This window comes from Salminus brasiliensis, chromosome 17, assembly GCF_030463535.1.
Source record: "Salminus brasiliensis chromosome 17, fSalBra1.hap2, whole genome shotgun sequence".
NCBI classification, from domain to species: Eukaryota; Metazoa; Chordata; class Actinopteri; order Characiformes; family Bryconidae; genus Salminus; species Salminus brasiliensis.
In genome coordinates this window covers 34,296,281-34,317,357 of record NC_132894.1, presented here as the reverse complement: position 1 = coordinate 34,317,357, position 21,077 = coordinate 34,296,281, and the positions used below count along the sequence as shown (strand labels likewise).

The following is a 21,077-nucleotide window of genomic DNA, read 5'->3' as shown; positions in this document are numbered from 1 at the left end:
GATCATCCAACATCCTGACCTTAGTAACTCTCTTTTCACTAAATGCAATCAAATCTCTACAGCAGTGCTTCTCCAAAATTTAGTAGAAAGCCTTTTCTTCCCTGGACAGTAGAGACAGTCACTCCAACAAAAGCAGGATAAAATATTTGTAACACCCTTGATTTCGGAAGAAACTCTGAATGAGCAGGTATCCCAATACTTTAGTACACATTGATCAAACTGGGCTTTTTATTAAAAACAAAATACTTTACAATCAACATCTCATCAGCTTCAGCCATACAGTCGGTATTCTCACAGCCTGAGCAAAATTGCTTGAAAGCTGTAATGGATTTAAACACACACACACACACACACACACACACACACACACACACCCACAAAAAAAAAAAAAAAACTTTTCAACCCTGAAATGGTTTGACAAAAAAGCACAATTCTGTCTTTGTACTCATTTGTTTCTCGCTCTCCCCCACACTGTCTCTCTTCTCAAACATTAGGTATGACTCTTCAAACTAGAACACAGAGCTGCAACAGTCAATCTTCTACAGATGGTGCCATTATGTCCTCCAGATTCCAAAAAACAAGAGCTTCCTCATGTTGTTCAGTACATCCTTAAAAAGATGTAGGTAGGTATGTTTCAAATGTTCATCATAAAAATCTGTCCAAGCACTCCCATTGCCACAGCCGCTAGTCCTGCAGTCTGCCTTTCTTCCACACGTCAGTGAAAGAATGGGAGGTTCTGAAGAGCTCACTGAGCTCCAGCGTGGTTCTGTATGTAATAGGAGACACCGCTGCACCAGCAACTACAACAACAAGTCAGCTGGTGAAATTTAGACCTTCCCTCCTAGATCTTCCTCCATCAGCTGTGAGTGGTGTTATTATTGAACAGTGGAAGAGTTTAGGAGGAACAGCTCACAGAGAGCAGCTCAGTGTCCACTGAGTGTCTGTCAGACCACGTAAAGTTACAGAGCTTGCTGAGCTCAGAGCAGAGTGCAGAGCTCCACCCCTACTCAAGCCCTGATTCTTCTCATGATGGCCTGCAGAACTCCTCATTTTGCTGAATAAGGCAGGAAGGTAGATCTCCAGGAGGGAGGTTGTGGTGATCGGTAAGGGTTCTAAGCTTTGAAAGTAAGAAGGGCTCCAAAGGTTATGTTGTTTCCCCCTGTTACTCCAGAGACCCCCTTCTCTTATCTTAGCTGTGGCTGGTTACTGGTTCCTTTTCCGTGTAATGCGTTTTCCAGAACCGTACCATTCCATACAAGGGCAGGACCTCACATGGGGGGGTTAAAAGAGTGTTTTTCTACACCGTCATCTGGCAAAAGGAGAAAGGGGTCGCAAAGAGTCCCGTCCTGCCAGACTGCGAGATGGAAGGAGCCTCTGAAACACAAAGACAAGGCCTTGATGGATGACGAGGAGCAGCAACGGCAGCAGAAACAATGAGGAACCCATTAGGCACGACAGAGAAGAAAAGCAACATTTCTTTTGCTTTCAGCTTGACAGCTTTTATTTCCCTTCGGTAATCTGTTCTCGCTCAGTTTGTAGGTCAGAGAAAGAGCGTGGCCAACACAACGAAAGGTACGCTGGCACTGAGTGAATGGAAAGAGGGGTTTGTGTGTGTTTTGTTTTGTTCTGTGGAGACATATATAAACATGTGTTTATGGTCAGTCAGTTCTCTGGTCAGTTCTTCGTGTCTCATTGTCCGAGGCCATTTCTGGCTTTCAAGATGTCCAACTTGGGAGTCCACAAACTTCTTCAAGTTCCTTTAGTCGCCACCATGGAAATGAGGGGAAGCCTTCTGTACGTTAGTGATGGTTTGCTGCACCTCTTCTTCCACAGCCATTGGTCACTTTCATGTATCCAGCATGATGTTCCTCGGATGTGCTGCTCTCTTCTTCTTCATCATCTTCTTCTTCTTCATTGTCACTCCTTTCGTCTTTGGTTAACTGTCAAGGCAATGAAGAGAAATACAGCATGAGCATTACAGTGGGATGACAGTGTTGGTTTAGGTAGCATATATATATATATATACATATGTGTGTGTGTGTGTGTGTGTGCGTGTGTGTGTGTGTGTGTGTAATCCTGGTAGAGAAGTATTGCCAATAAATTAGGACTCTCTGCAGTAAATAAACATAAACATTAACTTATTGGCTCCATGCTGCCTAATGCCAGACGTGGGCTAGAGGGTTATAAAGCCCCCCAGCATTGAGGAGCTGTGGAGCAGTGGAAGAACTGTGTTCTCTGGAATGATGGATGGTGGAGCTCCATTCAGTACTTTTGGGATGAGTTAGAAAGACTTCTTCCCTGGACAGTACAGTTACTCCAACAAAAGCAGGATCAACTCTTGTTTAATGTAGCTGAATTTGTAAGATACAATGAATGAGCAGGTGTCCCAATACTTTTGTCCATATAGTGTAGTAATTCCATAATAGTCTTTATATGGGTCTTGACTTAAAAAGAGGTCAGTGAGAGTGTCTACCTGTAATTAACTCTATATAACATTAGAATAAACCTGAATAAATATAAAGTCAGTGGTCAGTGAGAGTGTCTACCTGTAATTAACTCTATATAACATTAGAATAAACCCAAATAAACATAAAGTCAGTGGTCAGTGAGAGTGTCTACCTGTAATTAACTCTATATAACATTAGAATAAACCCAAACAAACATAAAGTCAGTGTTCAGTGAGTGTCTACCTGTAATTAGCTCTATATAACATTAGAATAAACCCAAATAAACATAAAGTCAGTGGTCAGTGAGAGTGTCTATCTGTAATTAACTCTATATAACATTAGAATAAACCCAAATAAACATAAAGTCAGTGTTCAGTGAGTGTCTACCTGTAATTAACTCTATATAACATTAGAATAAACCTGAATAAATATAAAGTCAGTGGTCAGTGATAGTGTCTACCTGTAATTAACTTTATATAACATTAGAATATATATATATACAGCTCTGGAAAAAAATTAAGAGACCACCCTACATGATCAGTTTCTCTGGTCTTACTATTTCTAGGCAGTGTGTTTTAGGGAAATTAACATTTGCATTGTATTTCAAAAATCTTGTTGTTTAGAGCGTTTACTTATTTGCAGAAATGACAGCTGCTCAAATAATGTAAAGAAATTATGATAATAATTATAATGCAGAGAAGTTATTATTAAAATTTAAACAACACAGTGCTAATATCTGAACTCTGAGAGCATTCAGAAATCACTATGGTGAAATAACCTCGACAGCCAATCACAGCTCTCATGTCTCGGCCAGCTCTCCACTAGTCTTTCACATTGCTGTTGGGACTTTATGACATTCATAGTCTGCAGATTCAGCTCACTCAGCTCTGTTTGATGAAATGCCTGGAATAAAGTGTCTATCATACACGTAGAGATGCAGATTTAAGAAAATAAATTAAGTGGTCTCGTAATTGTTTCCAGAGCTGTTTATATATAAAGGGAGTTTTCCGTGATATGATCGTAAAGAATGTTCCAGTATTGAAAATCAAACACAATCAGATGTGATATGAGAGCCACTTAACAATCCATCAGGCAGTAAACCTGCACTCCCAGAACCAAAGCAGTCTCTGCGAATTAACGTAACGAGTCTCTTTTATAAACCAGATGCAAAAGAGGGCAATCAGTCACCCCGGCAACACAATTGTGCACGGTCTGATGTGCATTAAATCACACCTAATTAGCTCGCTGAGTGCAACAGGCTTTTGGTGCGTTTACAAGGTGAGGTAATTCGACCTGGCATTCTCTGCCCACTGTACACGTCAGGGATCACGCACCTCGCCAGTTCAATCACGCTCGCATTATGACTCAGCCTTTTCAGCTGGAGTCAGTTGGAGAGAGAATAATGGGGCTGGGGAACAAGCTGGCACTGCTTACTTCGATGGGATCTGGCAAAACGCAAGGGCCCGCCAAAAGCAGGGAGGTGCAGACCTAGGCAATGTGGCCCATTCAGACAAGCTGGAGCTTCGCTTTCAGCCGGAACACAGCGCACAGGCACTTTTTTGGCTGAGCTGTAGAAATACAGCATAATACAAACATATGGTATGAACTAGCTAGTTGACGGCTACATGGACTCTCATTGTACGCTTATAAAGAGATTCAGTAGGTCTTGTAGAAGCGGTGGGCATCATGGTGGTATTTTACTGTTCGTGTGATGAAGCCACTGGGCCACATTCATAAAAGTCCCTGCACATCTGAAGGCAGCTCAGTGTCCTTGTCACATTTCATTCACTCATTTATGCTGCTGAATGTCGAATAAAGGACTCCCGAGTGGTGCACCTGTCTAAGCGTTGGCTCTATAAATAAATGGAAGCTAGCCAGTTCGATCCCTGGGGATGCCACAGCCATCTATAACCAGGAGTCTCAGAGAGCATAAGACTGGGGTGAGAGTTATAAGAGTCAGTGAGAGTGTCTACCTGTAATTAACTCTATATAACATTAGAATAAACCCAAATAAACATAAAGTCAGTGGTCAGTGAGAGTGTCTATCTGTAATTAACTCTATATAACGTTAGAATAAACCCAAATAAACATAAAGTCAGTGAGAGTGTCTACCTGTAATTAGCTCTATATAACGTTAGAATAAACCCAAATAAACATAAAGTCAGTGATCAGTGAGAGTGTCTACATGTAATTAACTCTATACACCATTAGAATAAACCAAAATAAACATAAAGTCAGTGGTCAGTGAGAGTGTCTAGCTTTAATTAACTCTATATAACATTAGAGTAAACCAAAATAAACATAGTCAGTGGTCAGTGAGAGTGTCTACCTGTAATTAATACTATATAACAATAGAATAAAACTGAATATGCATAAAATCAGAGGTCAGTAAGAGTGTCTATCTGTAATTTACTCTATATAACATTAGAATAAACCCAAATAAACATAAAGTCAGTGGTCAGTAAGAGTGCTTACCTGTAATTAATACTATATAACGATAGAATAAAACTGAATATGCATATAATCAGTGGTCACTAAGAATGTCTATCTGTAATTTACTCTATATAACATTAGAATAAATCCAAATAAACATAGTCAGTGGTCAGTGAGAGTGTCTACCTGTAATTAACTCTATATAACATTAGAATAAATCCAAATAAACATAGTCAGTGGTCAGTGAGAGTGTCTACCTGTAATTTACTCTATATAACATTAGAATAAATCCAAATAAACATAGTCAGTGGTCAGTGAGAGTGTCTACCTGTAATTTACTCTATATAACATTAGAATAAATCCAAATAAACATAGTCAGTGGTCAGTGAGAGTGTCTACCTGTAATTAACTCTATATAACATTAGAATAAATCCAAATAAACATAGTCAGTGGTCAGTGAGAGTGTACATTCAGTCATTATTTATTATCCTCTGTCTGTACTGTGTTGTCTGTCCGCACTTGTTTGTTTGTGTTGCACTTGTGTCTTGTATGCACTGTCTATGTTGCACCATGGTCCTGGAGGAACGTTGTTTCGTTTCACTGTGTACTCTGTATGTAGTTGAAATGACAATAAACCCACTTGACTTGACTTGTCTACCTGTAACTAACTCTATATGCCATTAGAAAAAACCCAAATAAACCACTTTAGAATGGGATGCCACATAGAACCCTTTTGCTTAGAGTGATATGATATATGACACCAGTCTGAGCTATTGTCACTGTGTGTGCAGGGGTGTGTGTGTGTGTGTGTGTGCACTGCAAGGCCTTTCACTTCTGCCATGTGCAGGGTGTGTCACTGTAGTGACAATAACTGCCGTCACTGTTTTCACGCCAGACTTACTTCCCCAACACCAGCTGAACCAGTGTGCACATGAAGGCGGCGTGGGGAGGTGGGACCAGTAATGAGGCAAGGGACAGAAAACCACACAAGAGGGCATAGGAGTGCAGCAGACCTCAACAGGCAGTGGACCAGTGGTCCAGATGGAGCACCTGGTGATGGGCAAGACAGGTGGTATGCTCAGACTTTACTTACACTGCCAAAGAGGAACTTCTTCACCATGCGCAGTATCAGGTAGGCCCAGAACACGTGCAGCATCAAGAGAATGACAAGCACGGCGTTAAAGAAGTAATAGCCGAAGAAAACGGGGTAGTAGTCCGGTGGGTAGACCCACGTGCAGTGGATAATCCTGAAAAGCCAATGACAGAGACTTTCTGAGGTGATGCTAAAGGGTAATAATATATGATACATCTATATGGACAAATGTTTGTGGACACCCCTTCTAATGAATGCATTCAGCTACTTTTAGGAGCACCTATTGCTGACACAGATGTGCAAATACGCACACACACATACACACACACAGCTTGTCTAGTACCTGTAGTCCAGTACTGCCAATAGAATAGGACCCTCTGGAGCAAATAATAAACATCATGACCCTGGTCAGTGAGAGTGTCTATCTTTAATTAACTCTATATAATATTAGAATAAACCCAAATACACATAAAGTCAGTGGTCAGTAAGAGTGTCTACCTGTAATTAACTCTATATAACATTAGAATGAACCCAAATGAACATAAAGTCAGTGGTCAGTAAGAGTGTCTACCTGTAATTAACTCTATATAACATTAGAATGAACCCAAATGAACATAAAGTCAGTGGTCAGTGAGAGTGTCTACCTGTAATTAACTCTATATAACACCCATTTTAGGCTTAAATCTTATTGTTGGAGCATGTGCACTTTCCAAACTGGAAACACACACACACACACACACACATTAACAAAAAGGCCCAACTTTAAAAGTGTCTTACCAAAATGGAAAGATAACGAGTCTCGTCACTATGAACACGACAGCGAACAGGACAAAAAGGCTGTTGCAGGCTGATTCCCATTTGGCGTAGTTGAAGAGCTTGGCAGACTGGACGGAAAAAAAAGATATTAGACCTCAGAGGTTGGTTTTATGTTCTCAGACATACTGGCATAAAGTGTGTGTGTGTACTGTCAGCATATGGAAGTGGACTGCATTTTTAATGACCAAAATGTCTTCCATGCATTTGACCTATTACGATCAGTGCTACTACGCAATGTGAATTTAACTCGCTAGAACTGCATAACGCTGCATAACCATGGTAATATTTCTCTACCGCCTCAGTCCACATGCTTCTTTCTTTCAAATCCTATCCCCCTGGACACATCCTATCCCCCCCGACTGTTCCTTTGGGTAAAATCATGCACATGATTAATTGCTCTTCATCTTCATGCGACTGTCATACATAAAGTGTTGCAATTTAACTTTATTTAAAACAAGTTCAATTATATAATATTGTTGTTTCTACGCTGGCATATGAAGCTGATACCAACCGGTAAAGGTAGCTAGCTATCATGCACTTGCTATCCGCTATCGAGCTAACCTTGTGCAATAATAAAGCAATAATAAAAAACTATCGGGGGGAGCATGCTAGCTAATACAATCGAATAGGGATCAGCTCTCCTCCATCACATGTAATTCTCCCAACTCTGGCAGGGTGAGGACTGCAACCAGCATCTGGGCAACCAGCATCTGGGCAACCAGCATCTGGGCAACCAGCGTGCTTAAAGGAAAACTCCGGGTACCCAGCTCCGATACATTGGCTATGATACAAGAGAGAGAGCGCCATCTACGCCCCCAGAGAGAGCAAGGCCAATTGTGCTCTCTCAGGCTCCAGCTGCTGATGGCAGGCAGCACGACCCAGGATTCAAACCAGAGATCCTCAGTTCATAGTGGCAGCGCCTCCGTCCACTGGACCCCTCAGAGCGCAAAGGCGCATGTCCTTCTACCAGGGTGGCTCACTTCTACCAGGGTGGCTCACAGGGTGGCAAGTATTTCTGCAATTGGATCTCATCTCTCAGTGCTGTTATGACATTTACTTGCTATCTGATGTAAAAAGTTTTCATTTTTTACTTTATTTATTTTGTTGATGGGAATTAAAACATGGTGGTGGTAGAATCGAGAGGTGGAACCTCGTATTATTCATATTTTTTCCCCGATTCTCCTGGTCTGGTGCATGGTAAGGCTACCTAACATCAGGTCCTAGCATTAAATTTAGAGTAGATGTTTTTATAATGTGATGAAATTAATGATTTGCTTAATTGTGGCTAGTTCTAAATGTTGCCCATTAGATTTAAGACCTGGAGTTATTTCTTTTTTTATAATAGGAGTAGCTCCAGGCCTAAAATCTGATTACTACTTACCTCCAAAAGCACATCAGAGGCATCATGGACGAGCATGACCAGGGTCCCGACGCGGATGTAGTTCCCACACCAGGAAAATGCCAGTAGGGTCAGTGTGGCTAAGTGGTGAATGATTTGCTCCTTAAAGTCCTGAAAACACAGAAAACACACACCAGTCATCCTAACACACCCATCCCTAATTATACTGTCGGTCATTAGACTGTATGAAGCCAAGCATAGAACTGTAGGAGAATGCCACTGACCTTTCGTTTGACATCAAAGGTGATGCTGAAAAGAAGTGACCAGTAGAAGCTCATCTCCAGTATGTAGTACCAGTATTGTGACTCCAGCATGGACTACAGGGGGAAAACAGCAACAGCAGCACATTCAGGCTCATAACTCTGCCCATTATAAGAGATTAGCATTATTACAGTAATAGAGCAGGAGACACGCCATCTGTTAAAGTGAGATATATTGACTATTGTACGCAACTCCCCACAGTTTTAGCACATCTGGGTTATTAAAAAGCTCTCGAACTGTGAAAATTACACATAATCCAACAGCACTGGGCCAATTCGCATGACATCACTGCGCTGTTGATTAGGATTTGGCGTCCAGTGAGGCGGCTAAGTGAACTATCCCACGTTCTTTCCTGTATTTTAAGCTTCTCTCTAAATAAGGGCTGAAAATTGTGCTTAGTTTGGACTTGGTGAGGAGCTTATCGCTGGGTTTATTTACGAGGGGGGCTGTAATATTTGAGAGTGCGGCCTTTATCAAGGCCCTGGTTCGAAATTGATCAAAATCGCATGTGCTAATAATTCTTATTAGCACCGCTGATAGAAGCGAGACATACTTCTCGAACCTGTAAAGTCAGAGGTTAGAGGTACAGAGTCTTAAATTCAGGATGATCAAACAACCCACCTGTTTGGGATAGGCCGTCCACACTTCTCGTAAATCATAAAACCATGGTTTCTAAAGAGGAGAAGAGAAAAAAATGTCTTGATGGTCCAAACTTCATAGTTTGTGGTGGGCAGAGGCCCAAAGAGACCATATACAGCGTACAGATAAAGAATGTACTTTATATAATATATATATATATAGTCTATAATAACTGTGTATTTACACATAATTAATCTATGATCTAACTAATGGTGATGTTTTCACTGTAATAGAATTCATGGATTGCAGTAGTACAGCTTATGTAAATACACACTTTTAAGAGAATTGGGCTCAGTTGTTAGAGCACTGGGGAAATCAATTTCAAGGTTGTGGGTTCAATACCTGGTTCCACTAAGCTGCCTCTGTTGGGCCCTTGAGCAAGGCCTCAAACCCCGTTAACTATAGGTTTATTATTTTAATATTAATCCTAATGCAGAAACTGCTTTGAAGTACTTACCAAATAGCATATATTGTGGCGTCCCACAGGGTTCAATTTTAGGGCCTATGAAACTGCTGTTAATTATGACAGTAATGTGCTCAAGAAGGTGAATACTTGACATGTGGGCCTGTGTAACCTGTGTAAACCTTCTAACACCATCACAGTTATGCACATTTCAACAGTGACTGAGACTGAGGCCTTATTAGAATTCCCAGAATTGGTTATCCATTTGGCTCACAGTCATGATTGCATACTTCCACAGTGATCACTTCATGATTACAATAGCTGGCATTGCATTGCTTGGCCAAGGCATGTCATGGTGAGTCACTGTTTGGCCAATGTGTTCAGCCTGGTGCCCAAAGTTGAGAAAGCACACCTGTCGCAGTGCTTGCACGACCAGGCCCCATTTTTTTAAACCAAATAACATCCTTGAAAAAACAATAGCCAGGAAACCGGTAGTGTGGAAAGCCCGCATTCTCCACCACTAGGACGTCACTTAGCGAGAGCATACAATGCAAACTAGGCAGCAAAAACAGCTGATGCAATGTGAACAGTATTGGGACAAAAGTATTGGGACACCTTGACTCATTTGTTGTTCCTTCCAAAATCAATGGTATTAAAATAACGTTTATACTACTTTTACTTGATTGTCCGTCCAGGGAAGATCTTCTACTAGATTTTGGAGGAGCATTGCTGTAAGGAATCATCCCCAGCTCCCCAACCCATCTCCGAATTATTGGATGAAGCACCGTCCATCCAGAGAACACAGTTCCAATGCTCCACAGCTCAATGCTGGGGGGTCTTTATACCCTTCTAACCTACACCTGGCATTAGGCACAGTGCCAATAGGTTCATTGTTTAGGTGTATCTGCTTCAGTACTTCTCTACAGAGACTAGACAAGCTGTGTGTCTATGTGCATTCCCACATCTGTGTCAGCAATAGGTGCAACCTAAAGTAGCTGAATGCATTCATCCATTAGAAGGGGTGTCTACAAACTTTTGGAAATTTTTGGTGTATATACACTTATTTAGCCACAGCTGGAATTTATTCTGGAATTTATTTATTAATTTAGTCTCAAATCCAAACTGATCCCAGATCAGAAACCCCTAACAATACAGCCAGCTCTGTGGGCCTGCTACATGTTAGAGCTTCTAGGCCATGTTTTTGAGTTGCACACATTTTAAATTTGTCAAAAGGTACAAATACTCACATCATGCAGGGCTACGATGCCACCAATGAAGGCTGCTAGGTAAAACACAAATCTCCAGCTATGGGAAACAGTGCAGAGAGAAGATCATTAAGGGCAGTTCAAACGTCCAGGAACCTTTTGGCCATGTCCAGAATTCTCATACATAATGTTTAATGGAGCTTTCATAGCATTTCTCACAGGTTATTGGTATATGCTCCAATATTAATAACATAAAAAGCCTGGGATGCTCTAGAACCATAGTTTAGACCTACAGATGTTCAGTAGCTGGTTCTCTGGTGATTGGCAGCTTGCTTCAATAAGCCCTCAAATCCAACCAGACTATGTTCTGTAGGTGCTGGACTGACCTGGCCTCTCTAAACTTCTTCAGCACCCCGGGGCGCTCCTGGTTCCGCCTCCTCCTGAACCAGCGCTCCACCTGTCTGCTGGACCAGCTGCATTTTTTGGACAGGCCCTGAACATCTGCCTGGACCGACAAAGAGATAGAGAGATAATCTAATGATGGACTGGGATTTATATAAATATGAATTATGATTTAATTGCAACCATTAAAGCCTTAAGTGGAATTCTGGTCCACCAGTGGCGCAGCGGCACTGTACCAGCATAAACCAACTCAGACCAGCATGGCATTTCTGCTGGGCAAAGCTGCTCTTCAGCAGGTTCCTGCTTCAAGGACGTGAGACGCTAAGGGCTTGTTTACATCTGGCATTTACAGCTTTGGTTTGGGTGATCAGATTACGTTTCGGATTTCACTTGACTGAATGAAAAAACGGGTGTAAACACCCCAAAGGCGCATTGTGATCAGGGAAGGTGGTCAGATAATATCTGGACAGAGAACGCATGTTTGTTTACACCTGCCTTTAACAGGTGTTTTGTATCCAGATGGTATCTGGATCCATTTTGACCGGATTCTGTTTACACTTCTTCGTCTCTGAAATGCATCTCCAATGTAACCAGATCAGATAGCATTCCCTAGCTGTTTCACCTTAAACGTCTTGAACAGTAGGTTTATTATTTTAATATTAACTCTAATGCAGAAACTGCTTTGAAGTGCTTACCAAATAGTATAAACTGTGGCGTCCCACAGGGTTCAATTTTAGGGCCTATAAAACTGATGTTAATTATTTCACATGCAGTAAATTCCCATCTCACCTGCTGTAAACAACCGAGACTCTTTCTGTGTCGTCACTGGCATGAGCAATGTTTGTCTGTACATACCTGCTCATTTACTGCTCAACCACAGCTAATCTGGCATGTCAGAGATTCCTGAATCCCATTATTATTATGAACTCAGTACTTGGTAATATGTCATGACTGTAAATAATGATTGCTGGCTCTTAAGAAATGAGTTAAGTAGAACTGTGGAGGAGTGCTGTGCCCTACCTTTGCCGGGGTTTTGGACTGTGTGGTGAAATAATGCTCCAGGATGGGATTGGACTCTACTACGTATTTGTTCTTCTCTCTCACGCCGAGGCAGGCGGCAAACGCTGTGCCTACAAACCTGAAAAAGAGCAGGATCATGTATATGTGTAAATGCAAATCATGTAAAAAATGTGTAAAGAATCCCTGTATCTTTATTTTTTCTTTTTCTTTTATTAATTCTTATATATTTATTGATATGATTTGTTGATTTGTTGATTTGTTGATTCACTGATTCGTTCCCCTATTTTACTCATTTTCAATTCTCCTGCCCCATCACACAGTAACATAGGAGCACAGTATTCCAGGTACAATTTTGATATTTTCCATGTTTTGTTTTTATATTATGAAAATACCCAAAGTGATACAGGCTGTAATGATTGGCTGAGCTATGGAATAGCTGCCCAGCAACCAAAATACATTCTGATTGGTTCATTTTGAACCAATAGTTTGTTAGAAAAACAAAAAAAATCATCTTATTTTCCAAAGAAATATGTCTATTTTCTTATTAATCTCTAATAGTTTCGATATTTTATTCATCTCTAATAAATTAGATATGAATCTATAATAGAGACAGAATTCAAATATTACAATCTATCATGTTAGTTGGATGTTTCACATTCAGTTTTGAGTTAAATGTGAGGTTAAACTTTTTTTTGTAAGTTTTCCCTTCCCCCCATAGTGTTTACATCGCTAGCCCTTGCCCACCTGCCATTTGCATGCTATGCCATTTTAACCTCTAACTAAACACTAAACCTAAAGAACCAAAAGTCCTACAGTACACCGAACATGACCTGAATTCCACCTCTCCTTTTTTTAACAGGGGACCCAGTGACCACTGGATGGCTATAAGCTGGACCTTGATTCTGTGAAAACCCACCTTTCAAACACATAGCGAACTATGAGGAAGCCTACTGAGTAGGGCAAGGTGATGTACAAGTCTGAGACTTTGGCGTAGACACGGCCATCTTTGTCCTCCAGATCCGCCCATGTCAGGTTGACAGGCAGCCAGAGGCGGTCCCACCAGAACCATTCTCCAATGGTCCGAATCATCCCGCCCACTTTGTAGAAAAAACAAACACCAGACAGGTCAGGTCATAGCAGATCAGATTCTAATCTACAGTCATTTGTTCATTTGATAAACATTTGATGTTATCTGGGACAACACTGGCAGCCACATCGCAGTCTATGATGGCAGATATACTTTTATATCTCAAACGTATTTGAGTAAGATTATTAATATTTTCATAATAATATTTTATACAGTATTGTAAATAAGTGTTCGCTGATGTTACAACTTACCCTATAGGCAGGATTAACCCATTAGTCCATACATACTCTGCATTGCTGTTAGCATCAGTTTTACAGGCCCCAAAATAGAACCCTGTGGGACTCCACACTGGGTATACCAAATAATTCACAGTAATTTCTGCATTAGGATTAATAACTGAATAATAAACCTAGGGTTCAAGGGGTTAACTGTATCAGCCTGAGGGGCACATTGTAAAACTGTACAACTAGGCTGCCCAGCAACCAAAATACATTCTTATTGGTTCACTTTGAACCAATAGTTTGTAAGAAAAACAAAAAATCATCATATTTTCCAAAGAAATATGTATATTTCTATTAATCTCTAATAGATTAGATATTTAATAATCTCCTAAAGATTTGATATTAATCTGTAATAGAGACAGAATTCAAATATTACAATCTATTATATTAGTTGAATGTTTCACAGTCAGTTTTGAGTTAAATGTGAGGTTAAATAGAACCCTGAGGGTCTCCACACTGGGTATGCCAATTATTCCAAATATTTCACAGAAGTTAGGATTAATAACTGAATAATAAACCAAGGGCTTAACCAAGGGGTTAACTGTATCAGCCTGAGGGGCACAGTGTAAAACATCTACAACCACAAACACTTAAGTGCAATTCTGTGCTGTTTGACCCAAATGAGCTTTACAACCTAAATACATTCAAATATCTGCACCCCAGTGAGTACGGTCAGTGAACAGAGGCTGCTGTATTCTTAACCACAATGTAGATCACCTAATATCTGCACCATAAAAGACATCCATAGTACATTTCTGATGAATCTGTAGATAAACCAGCCAAGAATCGAGCCTCTCATTGTTTACTTCGGAGGTCTTAGTTAGTGGGGGTCACTCACCCTTCCTAAAAACAGGACTTATCTCCAAGGCCTTCACAAATAAGGTGGATAAACCTGAAAAAACGAAGAAGAAGAAGCACATGGGCTCCAAGTCTACACCTCTAGTTATTTCCAGTGTAAATATTTGGCCTGCGCTCCTCCCCCTGCACCCAATAATAATAGCAAACGTGCAGAAGAGTCAATGAAAGCGAGGCCTGGATCCTAGCAACCGCCAACGAGGCTCGACACTGGCCCTTTTCTCACCACTAAAGGAGGTCGTGTTTAAAATGAGACCTTCAGCCTCGTTAGCGGTCTTAGACGAGCTGGTGAAAACAGCAGCAGCCTTGCAGAATCTGCTGACAGCAAAACAGAACTGCTGTAACAGAAAACAGCATGAATAGGGGCAATGCTGATGATGCCTGAGGCAGGGCTATAAGGGCCCAGCCCTGACCAGCACACATTCGTAGGCCTCCACATCGTATACTTAACAAACGGCTAAGAGTGCAAGAGCATTAGTGAGGTCAGGAAGTTGGATGATCTCCACCCTACCTCACCCCCAACTCCCCAACTCACCCCAAAAGTACTGCATGGAGCTCCACCATCCATCATTCCAGAAAATCCCAGTCTTCCACCCCCCTGCTCCACAGCTCAATGCTGGGGGGGCTTTATATCCCCCTCTAGCCCACGCATGGTGCCAATAGGTTCTATTGGCAACACTTCTATCTCCATATACATTTACATTGCCTTGAGAGCATTTCCACCACCCAAATCTTCCCGAACACCTTTCAGTGATGTTGAGGCCTGGCCTCTGGTGTGGTCAGCCCATTGCAGGCCATTGTTCTAAAAGCAGCAGCAGCAGCAGCAGCTTTGATTTATCAGTTTGCTTTTCTCACTAAGATCTTGGTGATCATCTTCTTCTCACAGTGGAAGGTCAAAAACTGACCCCTGGGAATATTTTAAGATCTGAAGCCCAAGCCGGGAATCAACAACCTCGGTAAACTCAGCGCTCGACAAGAAAAAGCATCCTTACACCTCCCACACAGTCAGGGCACGGCACACCCAGAGGAAAGCGATCGAGGAGAACTTCAACATTACCTCCAGATACGGCTTATTGACTGTATGTGTCAGCTCACAGAACTGAGAGCAAAGAGCATGAACTGTGTAAACACTGTAGGCTCCACGTGTACACATGCATGTGTAGCTAGGCCTGCTTGCCACTGTATCGCCCTTAACATGGGCCTGAACCACAGTTCTTTTCCCCCAGTGCTGGACTGGAACCGTCCTGATAAGCTGCCCTGACGGACACAGTGGGGGTAAGCGTGCTAGACAATAGGTGTTTAGCCTGTTTCAGGTTACATTAAAGCGCTGCTTGGCTTTTAGTTAATATTTCACAAGGGCAGTGGGTCCAAACGTGAGAAACCATGTGCCAATAAATCGGTGCCATTATAATTCCACTACAAATTAATAGATTAGGTGGATTACAGGTCAAGGAAACCTTTCAAGTGATGCATGGCCTTACAGGTGACTTTTCATGTAGGTTTTAAGTGGTTTCCATGAGAATGCAGCCACAACAAACCAACAACAAACCGAAACAGGCCTTTGTGGACGGGGTATAAAAGCTGGCTGAGAATGTTATAATTAAATTCTGATCAAGTCCCACGGCCTAGCGAAGAAATGCACTGCTAACACCTATTGGCTTTGAACGAGTGGCTTTGAACGAGTGGGCCTATTATGGAGTTAGGGAACGTGTAGGAAGTAAGATGATATTTTTGTGAAGGACATTCCTTCATAGAACCTGTTCCATCAACAAATTGCAAGCATGCTGAACTTTCTTTACACTGTATTGCTTCACTTTCCAGAGCGTTAGACTGTCCTGAAAGTGAAGGCCTCAATAAATAGGGTGGAGTTGACCCTTTAAGGTCCATCTCCAGGTCTAGACTTGAGCTCGTCTCTCTGGAAACTATGTAACGATGTCCCCTGACAAAAAAAGGGCTGTCCTGACTCAAGTTTGTCCATGATTTCTATATGAATCAGACCCCTACACTGACCTGGTTATGACCAAAGGTGGCACATTGGGGAACCTTTTCCATCAACAAACCTAAAGCCTGCAAAAGGTCCCCTTCCCAGTTCAGTGCTTCACACTGTCCTCAACACTGGTAACTCGCCAAAGTCTTTAGAGACTTAAGCTGCATTGACTCAAATATGTCCATCATCATTTCCTATACTGTCACTGCTGTCACTGGTATGGCCAAATGCCAGTAATCTGATCTGTCATTTAATCAAGATAGTAGGTACTGAATATGCCATTGTACTTAAGGTACAGTATATCATCCCATAGAGAGTCGAAAGGGTTCAAATGAACAGCAGCGCCGGCCAAACTACTCACCCACCTGCTCCCAGACAGCCCACGGACCTCTATTTCCCCAGGACTTCACTCCTCACTTCAGCCTGTGGCTAAAACACCCCGACGTCCAGCCTGCCGCTGCTCAGAGACCGTAGGGCATGCCAGCGAACTCGCTCAGGATTGCTCTTTGTTTGGAATTCCTCGTAGGCACACCCAGCTTAGTCACAATTGACTCTTTTTTCCCCTCCCTTTCCCCTCCCATCCCCTCCTCCTCCGCTTCCCCTACCTTAGGCAGGTAAGGAAGAAGGGCCGGTGGGCGGACTGACACAAACTCACTGGCCGTAACAGGAATACCATGCCCCGAGGACTCGGCTCATTTGCTTTACGACTGATAAGGTCGCAAGCTGAGGAGATATCTCAAGTTGGCCGTGGGGCCAACAGAAACAGTTCCACTGACTAATAATTATTACATATCCCCTGTGTTATTGTTTTATTGGACAATGATCATCAGCTGCAGATGATCAGAACATGGTTGGAGAGGATTATTCTGGAGGAGTCTGTCTGATAGAAACTTCTGGTCTGATCTTGATTGATGGTTGAAGTGAGGGGTGAAGAAGATCACCATCATGGCAGATCCAGATCCAGAGAGCTCTCTGAGGCCTTCAGAAAGAAGGGTGGAGATGCAGAGGACGTAAGATGATATTTCTGTGAAGGACATTTGAAGGACATACCATCATGGGAGGTCTGCGAGGAGGAGACCCTTATGGCTTGTGTTTAGTTAGATCACCTCCATCTCCCAGTACGGCTCATTTGCTTTACGACTGATAAGGACGCAAGCTGAGGAGATATCTCAAGCTGCTGATCCACTGACTAATAATTATTACATATCCCTTGTGTTATTGTTTTATTGGACAATGATCATCAGCTGCAGGTGATCAGAACATGGTTGGAGAGGATTATTCTGGAGGAGTCTGTCTGATTGAAAAGTGAGTGAATGGTGAAGAAGATCACCATCATGGCAGATCCAGATCCAGAGAGCTCTCTGAGGCCTTCAGAAAGAAGGTTGAAGATGCAGAGGAAGTAAGATGATATTTCTGTGAAGGACATTTGAAGGACATACCATCAGAATTTTAATGGGAGGTCTGCGAGGAGGAGACCTTTATGGCTTGTGTTTAGTTAGATTACCTCCATCTCTCAGTACGGCTTATTGCAGGACGCAAGCTGAGGAGATATCTCAAGCCGTGGGGCCAACAGAAACAGATCCACTGACTAATAATTATTACATATCCCCTGTGTTATTGTTTTATTGGACCATTATCACTGCACTGGGATACAGAAGCTTCTTTATTGCTGAGATGTTAGAACACACTGTATATCGGATATTGCAGATTATTATTGTAATTGTTACATTTTTTCTTTATTAGTTTAATTAAGAGATGTGAATACTGCTCTGGCTTAAATTTATGAAATATTAGAAACTTTTATTATTGAATTAACTTCCTAAATTTCTTTACAGTGGTGTTGAATAAAACCAGGCATCATCTCCATGACTCAACACAGATATAGCTATATATATATATATATATATATATATTTATATATATTAATTTATCTCCAAACCCACCAGTAAACCTACACACATCTTCTGAGTTTTATACGTTTTATATATTTTATATGTTTTTATATATTTATATATAAGCTGTTGGTGATAAGACTGCGGTAATTAAAAAAAACTTGTACTGTACTTTGCCTTACAACACCCTGCATGTATTCTTCCACCTTTTGTGAGGATGTGTCTCAGGGATATTACATCATTTATAAGCATACCATGATTTAAATTGAAATTATAGAGGTGTTAAGCTCTGATGCTTCCCACCAATTCACTCTAAACACCTTTACTTATATCATAACTGTTTCATTTTTGGCACCTTTTGAAATTTGGTGGAATTTCACATTTCCCTTTACACAAACTTTATAGTTTGAGTTTATAGTTTTTGTGTATATGAGTCCTTCTGATATTTTATCAGATATAAAATATTATCAACGAACATGATGTGTTGGGTAATTCTGGATGTGGTTAAACATGAACAGCATTACATTACCCCTGTGTAATGTGGTTATTAAAAGGGCTGGGGAGTGTTTTCCTAAGAGGCGGAGTCAGCCCATGCCGTCCATGCCGGCGAGATCACGCAGTATTACTGATTAACCTGATTAACACGACCTGCCAAGTTCAAAACCCAACAAGTCAGTGCTCTTATAAACTGTATTTTACCCTAACCTGACCTGAGCTGCATTGATTCTGTGTAGTAGAGTGTTGTTGAGGGCCCAGTATGGCCAGCTGCCTCCTCAAACCGCTTCTGAGTCTTATTTGCATATGAACTGACCTCTTACTGGTGGTGGTGGAATTGAAATGCTAATCGAGAGATATTCAAGCCGAGTCCTGCTTGGAAAAGTCAGCCAACTGTATTTGCTGGCTAATTGTTACCCACATTTACATTTTTACATTTAAGGCATTTAGCAGACGTTCTTCTCCAGAGCAGCTTACAAAAGTGCTTTGCTATTTACCCAAGAAAAACCTCAGCTAGTTTGAATAGACTAATAATTCAAAGATCCTCTAAGTTTAGACTCTACTAAACACAAGTCAATATGGAGACCATAGTACTCTTCTCTTCGCCTGAGTACTCTCAGAAGAGGAGGGTCTTCAGTCTGGGTTTGAAGACAGTGAGTGTTGGACTCCGCTGTTCAGACACCCAGGGGAAGCTTTATCCACCACTTCGGTGCAGGACTGAAAAAAGACTGGACGCTCGTCTTCCATGGATTTTGAGGGATGGAAGGTCGAGCCGAGCCGCACTTGAAGCTGGAAGGGTTTTTGGTGCGGACCTACCACATAAGAAATACTATTCTAATAAAATGACCCCATGATAACCTTCATGTTTTTTCATATATTTGAACATGGGAAAAGTTTGAACCTGCCCCTGCCCTCATATTTATCACTAATAATTATCACAATATTTATCACTAATTAAAATGTATAAAATCAGAAGCAGAACATCTGCAGCTGCAACATCTGAAGAAGATCACCATCATGGCCAGGTCCAGAGAGCTCTCTGAGGCCTTCAGAAAAAAGGGTGGAGATGTTGTTGAAGAGTCTGGGAAGTGGTTTAAGAAGATCTCAGAACAGTTAGAAATCCACTACATCATTTACAAGTGGAACAGCTGATCAAGATGACCAGGTCAGACCATCCTAGCCACTTCAGCCCAAGAGCAGAACCTCAAGATGAGTAAAGAACCCTCCAACAATCCTAAAATGTCATTGGTCAAGAAAGAGACCAGAGTCAGATTTTTTCTTTTGGGAGGTCTGCGAGTAGGAGACCCTTATGGCTTGTGTTTAGTTAGATTACCTACATCTCTCAGTACTGGTCAAATGAAGATCAAACGTCCAGATGTTTAAATATGGTAAAGGGTGTTTATGGGGTGTCCTCATTTTAGCAATGCTAGATACTACTTTCTACTACTCCATTGGTTACTTTCTACTTCCACTTTCCATTGGTTATCATTAAGCTGGGGTGAGTTAATACTGTAATACACACCTGAGAAAAAAAAAACAAGCATAACCCCAAGCAGCTCCCAAAGAGTGGGACAGCTTTAATACACTCCAAGATAACTAGCTGAAAGCAGAAGCAGGAGATGAGCTCTGAATGCAAATGAACCTGCAGAAACTTCAGGGCAGGTTAATGATTAGGCCCACAGCTGAATTCCATCCAGACACTCCATTCCACTGGGATTTGTTCCCTTGCAGGAGCGTCACCACATGATCCTGGAATTCCAGCAGGACAGACAATCCTGCCATTGCTGTTGATAACACAAGCAAGTGTTCAGTTTGTACTGAACTGATCGTCCAGATGGGATATTTCAATCCAACCTGCATCGGCTAAGCTTACGTTTGCCTACGCTGACTTTACATTTACAGCATTTTCAAATCAAATCAGGTTTATTGTCACATCTCATTACACAGGTGTAAAGGTGAGTGAAAAACATAGGTGTATAGTCCCTCACTGTAGTGAACACAGATATTTACAAAATATTTCCTAATATTAAAATATTAAAATAATTAACATACTAAAATATTAAAATAATTAAAATATTTTTTAAAAATATTAAAATATCATATACAAAATTAACATATTTTAATTATTTTAATATTTTAGTATGTTAATTTTGTATATTATATTTTAATTTTTAAAAAATATTTTAATTATTTTAATATTTTTGTTTTAAAACATTAAATATTAAATATAATATTAAAATATTTTACCTATAAAAAATAAATTTAAAATATAATATTAAAATAATTAAAATATTTAAATATTTAAACTATTAAAAATAAAATAAAATACTAAAATAAAATTTAATATTAAAATAAAATTTCC

The 21,077-nt window shown here is 40.9% G+C and overlaps 1 protein-coding gene across 3 annotated transcripts; it reads right to left on the bottom strand.

Moving 5' to 3' along the window:
- Positions 1-217: 217 nt before the first annotated feature.
- Positions 218-16,820, bottom strand: cers3a (ceramide synthase 3a). Of its 3 annotated transcripts, none has more exons than XM_072659993.1 (11): positions 16,690-16,820; positions 13,035-13,215; positions 12,119-12,236; positions 11,083-11,201; positions 10,739-10,796; positions 9,071-9,121; positions 8,413-8,505; positions 8,171-8,299; positions 6,751-6,857; positions 5,974-6,127; positions 218-1,940 (listed from the first exon to the last, which is right to left on the bottom strand). In XM_072659993.1, the coding sequence occupies exons 2-11, from the start codon at positions 13,205-13,207 to the stop codon at positions 1,800-1,802; spliced, it is 1,143 nt and encodes a 380-aa protein (XP_072516094.1). In that variant the 5' UTR covers positions 13,208-13,215; positions 16,690-16,820; the 3' UTR covers positions 218-1,799. The 3 variants fall into 3 exon arrangements, with proteins under 3 accessions (XP_072516094.1, XP_072516095.1, XP_072516096.1); XM_072659994.1 differs by having other exon boundaries at positions 16,694-16,820; XM_072659995.1 differs by lacking the exon at positions 5,974-6,127 and having other exon boundaries at positions 1,858-1,940.
- Between the last annotated feature and the right edge of the window lie 4,257 nt (positions 16,821-21,077).